The sequence below is a fragment of the Anser anser genome, assembly GCF_964211835.1.
Source record: "Anser anser genome assembly, chromosome: 1".
NCBI lineage: Eukaryota > Metazoa > Chordata > Aves > Anseriformes > Anatidae > Anser > Anser anser.
The window spans coordinates 205,842,926-205,855,646 of NC_139720.1; the positions used below are offsets into that span (position 1 = coordinate 205,842,926).

Below are 12,721 nucleotides of genomic sequence, written 5' to 3' on the forward strand. Positions count from 1 at the left end.
AGTAATGCCAAAGAAACACACCATACTTGCACATCATAAGAGCCATTTTCATATATACTTGAACACTGCATAAAAATGCAAAGAAATAAAACAATTCCAATAAAATAATGAGCACCTTATGAATTAAATATGCTACACACTGGGATTTAAAAGAACATGATATAAAATGTAGACCAAGAGTATAAAGTCCAACTAAAGTTACAAATAAATATACTACTTTTTCTTTTTCTTTTTTTTTTTCAAGATGGTAACAATAAATTAAGATTATTTACTGAATGTAAACAGGAAAGAGAAACATTTATTTCTTTGAAAAAACAGAACATCTTGTAGCCTATGATAATAAAAACACATTTGCTAGAAGAGATTCAAACTGAGTCACAGCACAAGCACTAGCAGTAGCAATTAATACAGCCATTGGCATGGCAATTGTTTTCTGCATGTTTACTTAAAAACAAGATGGACAGGAAGACAAGGTATAATTTAACTGGTAGAGTTACTTAATCTGATTCTAAGACGATCACAACACTGGCTAAATCAGGAAAGGAAAAGCTGTTTTAAGCAACATGCTGAAGAGCATGATCGTGGATAAAAGGCCATGCTGTACCTGACTGGCCAAGACAGACAGCAGTGTACATGCCCAAATGATGCGGCACAAGGAAGAAAAGGCATCATCAATGTATGACAGCCAGCTAGCAATTGAGTCCTCTTAGATTAAATTGGAGTGAAAGAGAAAATATATTCTGTTCTTTCCAAACAGTTCACCTATAGATGATTAATCAACTATCTCTTCAATCAATATTTCTTCAATTCAAGATGATTTAAACAATAATCCCCATTACTACTCATTAATAGTTACGGCAGGTGCTAGGTCTGTGAAGGCGGAATAGGCAAGCAAAACAAGAAGAAAAATACTTCACAGATGAAAAAAAAAGAAAGAAAAAGATGAATTTGAAATTAAGGATTGCAAAGGATTAACTTCAGTAGTTTATTATTCACCAGTATTTTGTTTTAAAAACATCACTCTTGTATTTTTGCAAGATTAGTTGAATTTATTTATTATTATTATTATGGTGATGGTGAGGTGAAAGTGAATTATAAGTATAATAAATCTCTACTTAAGAAGCTTATTCCTACTGTTATATATTAATCATGCTGCACATGGGATCATAACCAACTGCAAATAAGAAAAGGGGGGGGGGGGGGAGGGAGAGAAGAGTTGAGTAGCTATATGCTCATGGATTAAATCACAATATAAGAAAATGCCTTAGAATTCCAACTGTGCTAAAGCAAAAAGCAAAACAAGCGCTGGATATAAAATGAACTCACATATTTTTTCTCCACACAGTTTTGTGCTAAAATGTCTTTCCTTAAAAAAATGTAAAATAGAGCACTTACAAACTCCATTTGAAGATTCCTCCAGTGGTCTGACATAACTCTGGTATCTGTTCAAACAGGTAGTTCTACAAATTAGTGATGCCGTTGTCATCCCATCGAATCTGATCAGCGTGGGCGCTCCTTTGCCCAAATAAAGTAAAACTGTCCAGCTGCCCTTAGTGCTTGTGGCAGCTACATGAGATGTCCCTTAGCACAGCAGTCATTTCACCTTTAGCCAAGGCAATAACTAGACCTGCAAGTTTCATCACTTCATCACAACCCCAGTGGATGGGAAGTAATTTGGTGACATCTGGTTTGAAAGAGAGCACTTACTAAGAAATCTAAAGTTGCTATAGTATACATGCAAATACTGCAGCAAAGAGAGAGTTTAGCTTGTTTGGAATTATTTATATATACATATGTGTGTGTGTGTATAAGATATGTAATGAAAAAATATGTTTATCTGGTATTATATTCTATGATTTCTTAATCACAGTTTCTATTCTTTGATGCGTGCAGTTATTGGTTCAAGTAAATTTTTCATCTGTCTTTCAAATTAGATTGCTGGACAGCTTCTTGTAAGCGGAATAAAAATTAAACAAGAATACATAGCTTAGATCAGCCTACTCTGCAATTAGCTGCATTAGAATATGGATATGAAAATCATCTGGATATCAAGTGCCATCTTAACATGAAGAGTTAATTGTCACTATTCCTAGAACACCGTCAGAAAAATGATTAAATACTCTTGCATTTACAGACAACTTTTTTTGTTACACATCCCAGTTTTATTAACCTTTTAGGGCAGATTTTCCTGCTTTTTTGCAAATATTTCTTTGTAGGCTGCCAGTCTACCATGCAGCTATTTGACAGCCCCAAATGACTCTAAATCAAAGCCCACAGAGTGCGAAAACATCTTCTGGACTGCGTTCTACTATCTAGTCTGCACTACATTACATTTAAAACTACTCACATTGATACTGTTCAGTTTGTGAACGTTGCTTATGGATAATCTGTATTTACAGTTGACAGTCAGAAACTGTCATTTATGTCATTATATATACACCTTTTTAAGAGTTAAACTGCTTCTGTCTTGAATTATAAACTGAATAAATGAGTTAAACTGGAATGATAAACTAAGACTTGTGAGGGAAAGATGACATATTTTCAAATACAGGACATCGGTTCTTAGAACTGTTAACACCATAAAAGCACTTTGGTATCTAACAGCCAGAAAGGGTTCTAACAATGCTATTTTGTAAAATAAGGGTGAAAATCAACTGTCATTTAAACACTTCACATGGGTGCTGTTATTCTGCTGCTAAAAAGTACAGAAGGAGAAAGCTCCTTTTAAAGTGATTTTCCTCTTTTGATATAAAAACTCAACAAAATGACCAATTCTAATGGTGTTTATAATTTGGGTCTCATGGTTCAGACGTGCTCCACTTCCGAACAAGCTTAAAAACCAGCATTCAGCTTCCCCTTTGAAATTAAATAATAGGGTTACTCTGGCAAATATTTCCCTACGTTTAATATTGAACCTTGAAACCCAAATTCTATCAATATAATGAAGCATTATCAGAAGGTTTTTCACAGTGCTTTAGCTCACCCTCTCAGATCAACATGATTAATTGCTCAGTTACTTTTCTGTACCTCTTCCAATCATTTAGAGTACTTATTTTTATAGCATAACCGCATGCAGTTAACATCTCTCGATTTCTGCTTGATTGTGGTTTAATGAGAAAAATTCAAGACATCAATCTTTGCCTTAAGTTATTCTAGTTCCAATGTTCAAATGATCACATTTACTGTCATAACAATAATCCTTTCATGAGACAATCTCAAAGCATTTTAATAACTTTAATAAAACAGGTAAGAGCAGAGCTGCCTTGAAAGGAGTTCAGTTGTTTTCAGGCAATATTATTGGCAGCACTCCCTGTACACTAAATATCTCCTACTTGAGGGCAGGAGTAGCACTAGCAATCAAGCCAATGCAACCACACTGAGGTAGAAGTTGTAGATAACAGCAATACATGCCAGAAAGAGTTTATAATCCAGTTTAACAAATACAATGAAGTATAAAGAACTTTGACACTTTAGTTTTCCACAGCGAACCAAGAACATTAAGAGCAATTAACAGGCATTATCTCATTTTATTTTGAAAAGTTTTAACCAGGACAGGTTGGGGGACACGTTCAGTCTTCCAAAGTTCTGAGCTTTTTCAAAATCTTTTGTTCTATTTTTCAATTAAAATAAGGCTTTTCAGTATATCATAAAAACAAGCCCTGCATAAAAATACTGGTGCACAACCATCTAACACCAAAGAACCATTATTACCATGGTTAGGACACTTTAGACTGCTGTTCACCCAGTTCTTCCCATGTTTTCTCTGCTTTTCAGATGAAAATTTAACAGTAAGAGTTTGGGTTAAGTGTTCATGTGTGTCTTTTAGAAGCTTAACATCTACCAGGATGGCCTTAACTTTTGTGGGGGAATCAATGAGACACTGCGCTACCACATGGTTTGGCTTAGATTCAGGTTGGAAATTAGGAGACATTTCTTCTCAGAAAGAGTAGTTGGGCATTGGAACGGGTTGACCAGGGAAGTGATGGAGTCACTGCCCCTGAGGGTGTTTAAGGAAAGGTTGGATGTGGTACTTTTAGGGACATGGTTTAGTGGGTGATAATGGTGGTAGGGGGATGGTTGGACCAGATGATCTTGGAGGTCTTTTCCAACCTTAATGATTCTATGATTAGCTGACTACAGCCTCCAAGGAAATGCTGGGCTGGAGGGGAAGCAATGACTGGAAGTACAGGACAGAAGCAGCAGTGCTGGCACTCAGCAGTGGGTACTGGTTCGGGAGATGAGAAAACCTGCCCAAGAGCCACCACAGGTCCTAACGAGGTCAGGTTCACCTCTTCTCTTTGGCCTCCCAACTTTTTGCCACTTATTAGCACGTTTTCTCCTTTCCCTTTGTCTTCACCGAGCCCCACATACAGCTTCTGCAGCAGAGACCAATTTCTGGTTCCTGAGAACCACTAACCCAGAAGCTGCAGGGGTCTCACAGGTCCAAGAAATAGCCTCCCAAATGAGTGGGAAATATCTGTATGCCACCTCTCCCAGCACAGGGACCACCATTTTCAAGCAGGGGGAGATGGGGGGCAGAGGGAGATGGGGAGCAAGAGTAGATGGGAACTCCAGCTTAGGAAAAGATGGGGAGCTCTGGAGAGGCACAAGCACATGGGAACCCATCCGTGTTGCCATACAACCAGACATCCTCATGCAGGCACAGAGCATTTGCACAAGAGCACCGCACTGCCACAGAGCTTTCTTAGCTCTTCCCCCAAAGAACTGCCTTGGTCATCCTCCTTTCTCCCACATTTGTGTGCACCCACTAGCACTGCATGTTCCATTTCACATCTTGGAAGCTGTTTCCCTAAATAGTCACCTGGGAGATCCAAATTCAGGTGCTCTGTCCGTATGATTCAGGCCTGATCTCTAACATTTTAAGGAGCTGCTCTGTCAGGTTGTGCATGTGTGTGCACAAATAAATCCATGCTATAGACTTCATATTCTCCCCACCTCTCAATTTTCATCTTGGTCCTAAGAAAACAAATAGGCTCCTGTGAAATTTCTATTTCTCAGAAATACTTCTTTAAAAAAAAATTTCTTGGCTTGTTCTTGTCTAGATAAGTTCAGCATAATAGAAAATCTGTCATGAAGCCACACTCTTCAGACGCTTGCTATACAGATTTTAACAGCAAGAAACTCTTTGTACGCACATAAGCCATTAGAAATTATTGCAGTATATTATCTCCAAAAGCACATTAAGAAAACAATGTTTAATTCAAATCATGTACACAGAGGAAAAGCTAATTATTCTTCCAGGAAAAAAAATATGTAAGGTAAAACTGCATAATAATTCAATTATTAGACCATTATAAAAAAGAGAAAAACAAAAAAGAAGAGTCATGCAATTAAATGTTATTTTTAATTTACTTGTTGAAAGACATATTTCCATATCTCTGTTCTCCTGTTACCAAGGTATTGTACTGAAGATGTCAGTGTTGATCAGCTTCCAATCATCAATAGCACTTATTGCAATAGCATCCTGCTAGGAATGGGATTTTCTGCCTTTGCTGGAGTACGTCATTGATTTATAGGAGGGGAAAAAAAAGTAATTAAATCATGAAAAGTGAGACCTGACTATGGAATAAAGCTCCAAGAAAGGAATTTTATTTTTGCCTTAAGGCAATTAGCAGTTTACAAGATGTTTTCTTGGATACTTACTCTCTTATGGCAAAAATAAAATTCCATTGCAAACATGCAAATAGCATGCTCAAGATGCATGCAGAACAAAAGCCTAAAAATTATGAGGTATGGCTTCAAAGCTTGAATAGCACTGAACAGAGTTGTCTCAATTATTTTGAAAGTCCTATAAAACAGTATAAGTATTAATGTGATAGATTTATAAATAAATATTTGCAAATACCTTAAGAGGGAAAGAAAAAGCCAAAATTTTTATAGCGTTCTTTTAGACTATGTTGCAAGACTCTATGAAGAAAAATATATTTTCCTGGTGAATACTCTGGCACTGTCTTATACAATTTTGCAAGGCTATTGCAATAGTCTGTATACATATGTGCTTTAAACAACCCACACTAAACATGTTTTTAAGGCCGCTGAGTGAGCTCCATTGTGTCAGGGACGGAATGTGTCCACTCATCCTGCCTCTGTCATCTTGGAGGAAGCCTGAAAGCAAATGTTCCTCTGGAGGGAGCCTCTCAGGACTAAGGAAGATCCAGTCTGCAACTTTTTTTCCTCCCATAGCAACACGCAAACAACAGGAGAGTTTACATGATTACCCTTTTTGTTGAAATATGTTTAAAAAAGGAAGTTTGACAGTCCCATGTACAGCTAACTGCATTTTTATTTTCTTTTATGCATACAGTGTGAAACATAAAACGCTTTTGTTTGGATAACTTCCCAATGGCTTGGATGCTTAATTTCAAAATTACCATTGAGCACCTATTCAACCACTAGGAATACTTTGCAGAAAAAGTAAATGCCTGTCCCCCTTTCCAACCATAAATATAAAAATGTATTTTTGCTAATCATTTTCCCTACATAAAGAGCTTTTTCAGCTACAGATGAATCCAGGCAATGGATAATTACTTACTGGATCGGTGACTGCATTACATAGCATAAGATATATCAAAGACATAATAAAGCAACCCATTTATAAATTCTTTGACTACATCAAAGACAGCAAGGAAAAGAGGAAGCCATCATTATCAGACTAATGAGGCAACTTTATAACATTACATTTAAGTTTTTTTCACACAACCTGAAGCCGAGTTTCACAAAAGAGAAATTAGTCCCATTTTGAAAGTGGTCTGTCTTTAATTTAGACCTGCAATCCATTTTTGTCTACTAACTAAATGCTGCTTATATTTACAACAAAAGACAACTGCCTTGATATCCCCCAGTTACCACTACTGTAAATCCTAAAACAATTAAAGTTTTGCTCATGGAGAAAGAAGGCAGAAGAATCTTACCTACGAGGGCTTCCAGAAAACAGTTGATTAAACAGTTAAATTTTATGAGAAGAAAAATACTAAAAAAGATTGCACTGGCCATTTTTACATGCCTATATATCTTTTTAAATAAAAGGGATCCATGCTGCAGCATAGTTTCAACAAGTATTGTGAAACAAAAAAACACAAACATTATTACATTCTCGTTGGTCCCACACTAGAAAAAAATACATATACAAGCAGCAAGCAATCAATGGCTGTCTGAAGAGCCTAACATTATACTAATAAAAATAATGCAGCACAGCAACAAGTTCATTGGAGTGCTCCCTTAGCAGACAACATAACAAATGTACAGCTGTTTATCTTGCAAAAAGGAAATAAATAAAAATAAAAATATAAATAAAAATAAAAATATAAAAATAAAAAGAGTTTTCAAAGGATCTTTTCCTCAGCATTTAATAACTAATATGCAAAGCAGTCAAGGATTCTTGCATGAAATCATGAATAGCAATAGGTCGTTTTTCAGGGTATTAAAAAAAGCTAACCAGATACACAACGGGATGCCAGCAAGCAGCTTGCATTAGACATAAGGCTTTATATTCCCACTAGGAACATACCTTCTCTGATTTTGCTTTCCTGGCGTTATGCACAAACCTGCGTCCCAGCTTCTTGGCATACCAGATAGAGGCAAACATTGTAGTGATGAAGATTTCAGTCTGAATATGCAGCGCACACGCACACAGGAAAAAAAAAAAAGAAAAAAACACCCCCAAAAACTTCCACCACAACTGAGATACGAATCTAATGCTGGTTCAGATCTCTCAACTACGCTGTTGCTTTGTCAGGTTCTCTCATGCTGCCTTCTGAAAAAAAAAAAAAATCAAAAAAAAAAAAAAACAACAAAAAACACACACAAAAAAAACACCCCAGTGTGGCCAGTCTGCAGGTGTATTTACATACTGCCAGCAGGAAGTCCAGGGTGAGGCATCTTTGCATCCAGCTCACATCCAGTCTGCTAAGTGCCTGTCTGCAGTTCTTTAGCACTGTCACCACAAACTACATATGTGTCAGTATGAAAGGAAGCTGCAGTAAACTACTGTAGCAGACAGCTCACCTCCTCTTCTCCTGTTCTGAAATTTAACTCCTTGGTTCTCTTCGATTTGCCAGCATGCAACAGAAGCAGCAGCAGTTCAAATATGAGATACACAGCACTGCAGGAAAGGAAGGGGGTACAGAAGTGCCAAAAATAGAAATGTGTATTAACTGTTAAGGTGAAGAAACAGGTGTTGTATGCGTTCCAGTGCAATTAAGATACGAAAGGAAAGTGGATTTTACTTCATTCAAGTCATTTGGGATAGATTCAGAGATTTTTGCTACCTAATTTCAGTTTGCAACAGAAATACATCATAGCTGTTCTGTTTACTTGCTGATGTCATACATGCTTTGCTAAAGGATTTAAGACTCACTCAAGGACTTCTGCTTTGCAAATAGCTCCATGAAACAGAAAACTGATATTTTTTTTTCCCAAATTAACCTTTAAATTCTGCCTTACCTAAGCATGCTTGTTCCTCTTCCTTTAATTGCATGTTATTTTACATTAGGAGCTGAGAAGTGATTATGAACGCCTATTTTTGCTGTGATACAGCAATGTACTGCTTCCCTTTTGCCACATAACTCAGCTTTAACCCCTGCACCTCTCTCCAGTTATAATCTATAAACAATAAGCAGAAACATACCCTTTTGGCTCCAGACATATGACTAAACAGATGTTCCTCCCAGCCAGAAGCAGTATCAAAGCTGCAAACTTACAGGGTTTATCACTGTGTTTTGTATTTGATAGTACCGTGCTTTATAGGGCAAATACTTCCCCTTGCCCTCCCACCTATGATTGTGGAGATATCAACATGTAGAAGAACCACTGCTATCCTGTGTGCTGGATCACATTTGTGAAGCACATATGCAAAAGTGATTTCTTCTCTGCTTTTCTGTGGTAAATAGCAAATCAAAATTAATAGAGGGACAGCAAAGGAAACATAGTCATAGCAATCTAGTGTAGGACTCCTGGGGCCAAGGAAGCTCTTTATCTGCCCCAGGATTTTCAGCAAATGGCTGAAACTATTTTCCCCAGGGTACCTGAATTCCAAAGGCAAAATATTCCACTCCCACTTAAAACTTACCCAGAGCATCCAAGTTACTGGAGCTGGATGGCACAGCCCAAGCTTTGAGCCTGAAGGCACTTACTGCTCAATTCCTTTAAGACTAGAAAGAGTTCAAAGAATTCCTTCAACACAATTTAAATTGGTGAGTTGGTTAACTAAATGGAAATTCTTAGATAGTGACTTTTTTTCAGGGAAACTCCAAGGTACGTTTGCTTTTTGCGTGATGCATAAAGGCTTCTGACAAAATACTTTGTAACAGGCAATATTTCTGGAAGGGAATAGTTTCTAATTACTTCCGATTCAGACTTTTAGTTAATGCTGGTTAGTCAGCAAGTTTTAAGGCCACAAGACAGAGTTAAACCATGTCTGAAACATAATTGCTATAGATGAGCTATCTATCTGTGACACCACTCCAACTCTCTGAACTCTGGGCTGATGGTAAAAGGGTAGATTCTCCAAGGTGCAAACCCTTTATTACATCACATAGCAGACTTGCATCACTCTCCACATTTACGGGTTGTCAAAGCGTATTATAAGGGAGTATAGGGAGAAGGAGGAAGGAGAGAAAATACGCCCTGAAAAACTGAAGAAAAAAAAACAACAAAACAAACATATTTTGTTTCTAGCTGGGATTTCACTGTAAGGAAACATGGATGGAAAAACAAAAATGCCGAAAAGGAGAAACAACATCTTTACATAGCTTAACCAACGCTATAAATGTTAATGTAAAAGGAACAGGAATAAAAATTTTACATATATGCATAAACAGTAGAACACCTCTCCCACTCTGCTCCCATGCTTTTATAAAGAGAATAAGTATAATTTGAAATCACTGCACTACAACCAAAAAAGGGTACATTCTCTCAAGCAACTATTTATATAGTTTTATGTATATTCAGATGCTGAGAAAAATCGAAGGAAACACTCATTAAACAATAAAATCTCACTTTATGACTTCTATCATCGACATTAGCAGTTTTACCAAACTATTTATTCAGAAAAATAGGGAACAATAAAAAGCCACAATTCATCCCACTTAAAGGAAAAAAAATAGAATACATTGTTCATTTAAGGAATAATGACAAAGCAATAGGGAGATAATTTTCTCCACCCACTGAAAATGTTAGATCAGGAAGCATAAACCTTGCCAAATACCTGTTTCTGATTCCAATCAGAAATGCATTTTAACTGTTTGCATGCACTTGCAGATCTAACTAAAATCTACAACACAGGAATGGCCAGACTACAAGTCATTTTATTACAGCTCCATCACACAGTAGTCTGCCATACATTGTCAATAACACGTTTATTAGGTCTGTACTGGTATCCAGGGATTTTAAGATTATTAATATTTTACTGTAACCATAACAAAGTCTGCATTTTACAAAAGTGGTACAAGCTGAGCTGCTTTAGAAGAAGAATTGGAGCTCCCAACTGTGGTCTGCTCATAGGAGTAATATGTACTTTAGCTTGCTCACTGAAGTGCTACATTACAAGGGCAGAGAGATGCATGCAATTGAACGGCAATACTATTGCAGACAGGGGATAATCAGTTAAGAGCAAATTTTACAAGGGGCTTCTTGCTGCGAATGAGTGGGTGGTTTTCCGTAAACCAAACCACATCTATACTACACATTAAATTGCAATCTTGTGCCTCTCTGAGAATCGGTCTTGCCACAAGTGGACACATGGATACAAGCACAAAGCAACTACAGTGTTGAATCCTATTGTTGTTAATACATGGCTTCCCAACATTGCAAGCAACAGCAATTGATGCTCAGCGCTAAAGCAGATGGTCATTTCAAACACCTTGCCAACTGCTTGTATGTGCTGAGCATCACCGGTATTTTTGCTGGTCAGGCTCCTCTTTCAGTTTTAACATCACTGCTTTACTTAAGCAGCACACAGGAAGAAGCACAGCTTCGCTTTAGACAGGGCATTCATCTTCTCTTGTTAAGGGAGAACTTCTCTCAGCACACAAGTGGGGTGACAACCTCCCCCTCACACACCTGTGGTGAAGATAGATGTTAGCTGTAGATGGTGCTTCTCTCCTACCTCCATCTGAATATATGCACACAGTAGTCATAAAATGCCCTGACAAGGCCCTTTAAAATACAAATACAGCTCAGTCATAAATAATGCCTTTCTTATAAGAACAGGGAGACAGATGAAAAGATTAGTTATTCAGGGCTTGCAGAGCTCTGCTGCCAGTGAAACGGACAGGAGACAGAACAAGTTAAAAATGAAATAGCAAAGATTTAAAACATTCACTTTGCTTCAAGGCTTATATGTTAACACTGCATAGCTGTGGATATAGAAACAGAGATGATGATGTGAAACTTAGTTAGTTAGCTTTTTTTTTTTTTTAGTACTAGGCAAGAAGATACACTGATTTGGCTGACTGTACAAGCCATCATTCCCCATCCCTAACACATCCAATTATCTTACAGTTACATGATGCCAAGACATGACATTTTATTACCAGAATACTAGGAAAGACATGAACCTTAATTTCTGCTATTCCATCTACCCAGAAGATAAATTTTTTAAGCATTCAAACCTTACAGAAGTTCAAGTAAATGGAAGTCCCAGGGTTTAGTAGGGACCTGATTTTTCCTTCTTTGCTATAAACAGAAACCTCATCAGACAAACGTTCCCCCTACTACTGCAACAGGCAATATTATTATGGAAAATCCATGTCCACTCTGACAAAAGGGGCAGTCACCCCAATCAGCAACACCAAAAACCTTTCTGATTTCTCTCCTGGTGAGGGTAAAACCCACTCTGTTACAGTCACAATACAGATAGAAGATTAGTTTCTACTTGTATTTTCTTCCAGTTATGATGTTTTATAACAGATTTATTTTTTAAAAATAAATTAAAAAAATCCATCACTTAGGCCTGAATTTTAAAGATGGGAAAACTGGGTTACTTGAAAGCTAAATGCTTCCTTGGAGCATCTAAGCCAATGGTTGCAATAGAGCTTAGCAATTCTGAGAACAGCTAGATACTCTGACAAACAAAGGTTGCAGAGAAGGGAATTTAAAACAAAAACAAAAAGATGAAGGAAGATGGGATAGAAATAGGAAAAGAGTGAAAATTAAATTCTGTATATTAAGGATGGGAAAGATGCAAACTCTGCTCTTCCAATTTCAGTTTTTCTAGCTTATCTAATTTCCTTAATAATTCTTGTGCCAAACATTTTCTCTTTAGAAATTATGTCTTCTGAAACTCAGCTGTGACATTACAAATTTGCCCCAGTCTAATTTGCCCCTGAAAACACAAGATACTGCATGCAGACATCTCCTGTCACCTTTTCTGATATATGGCAGAATTGTCATCTAGCAGAGGGCACGAAGAATTCCATGAACGAGGTCACAGAGCAGTAAAGAAAGAGAATGCAAGCATTTTCCCTGCAGATCTCCTTTAAGTGTGAGGCCCCAAGAATTGTCAACATGCCCTCTGCCGTGCAGTTATCACTTTGGTTTTTCAACTCTTCTATTATTTGATGTTGTAGATGCACTCAACTTGCTTGACACTAAGGGGCATGCTTTAGTGATGGGACTCAGTAGGTCAGACTGATGGATGGACTTGATGAACCTGAAAGCCTTTTCCAACCTAGATGACTCCATGATGTGTGGGGCAACAGGT

General features: G+C 37.3%; 1 protein-coding gene across 40 annotated transcripts in view; it reads right to left on the minus strand.

The window, feature by feature from the left end:
* Window positions 1-12,721, minus strand: part of DLG2 (discs large MAGUK scaffold protein 2) — a 1,058,052-nt gene that overhangs the window by 517,124 nt on the left and 528,207 nt on the right. The window contains exon 1 of one of the 40 annotated variants that reach the window (XM_083796998.1): window positions 7,529-11,025. The exons of 38 other annotated variants lie outside the window; for them this stretch is intronic. In XM_083796998.1, the coding sequence (XP_083653124.1) occupies window positions 7,529-7,606 (78 nt within the window). In that variant the 5' untranslated portion in view covers window positions 7,607-11,025. Of the gene's footprint in view, window positions 1-7,528; window positions 11,026-12,721 lie in introns of those variants that run through there. One more of the 40 variants, XM_083796999.1, reaches the window with a different exon arrangement.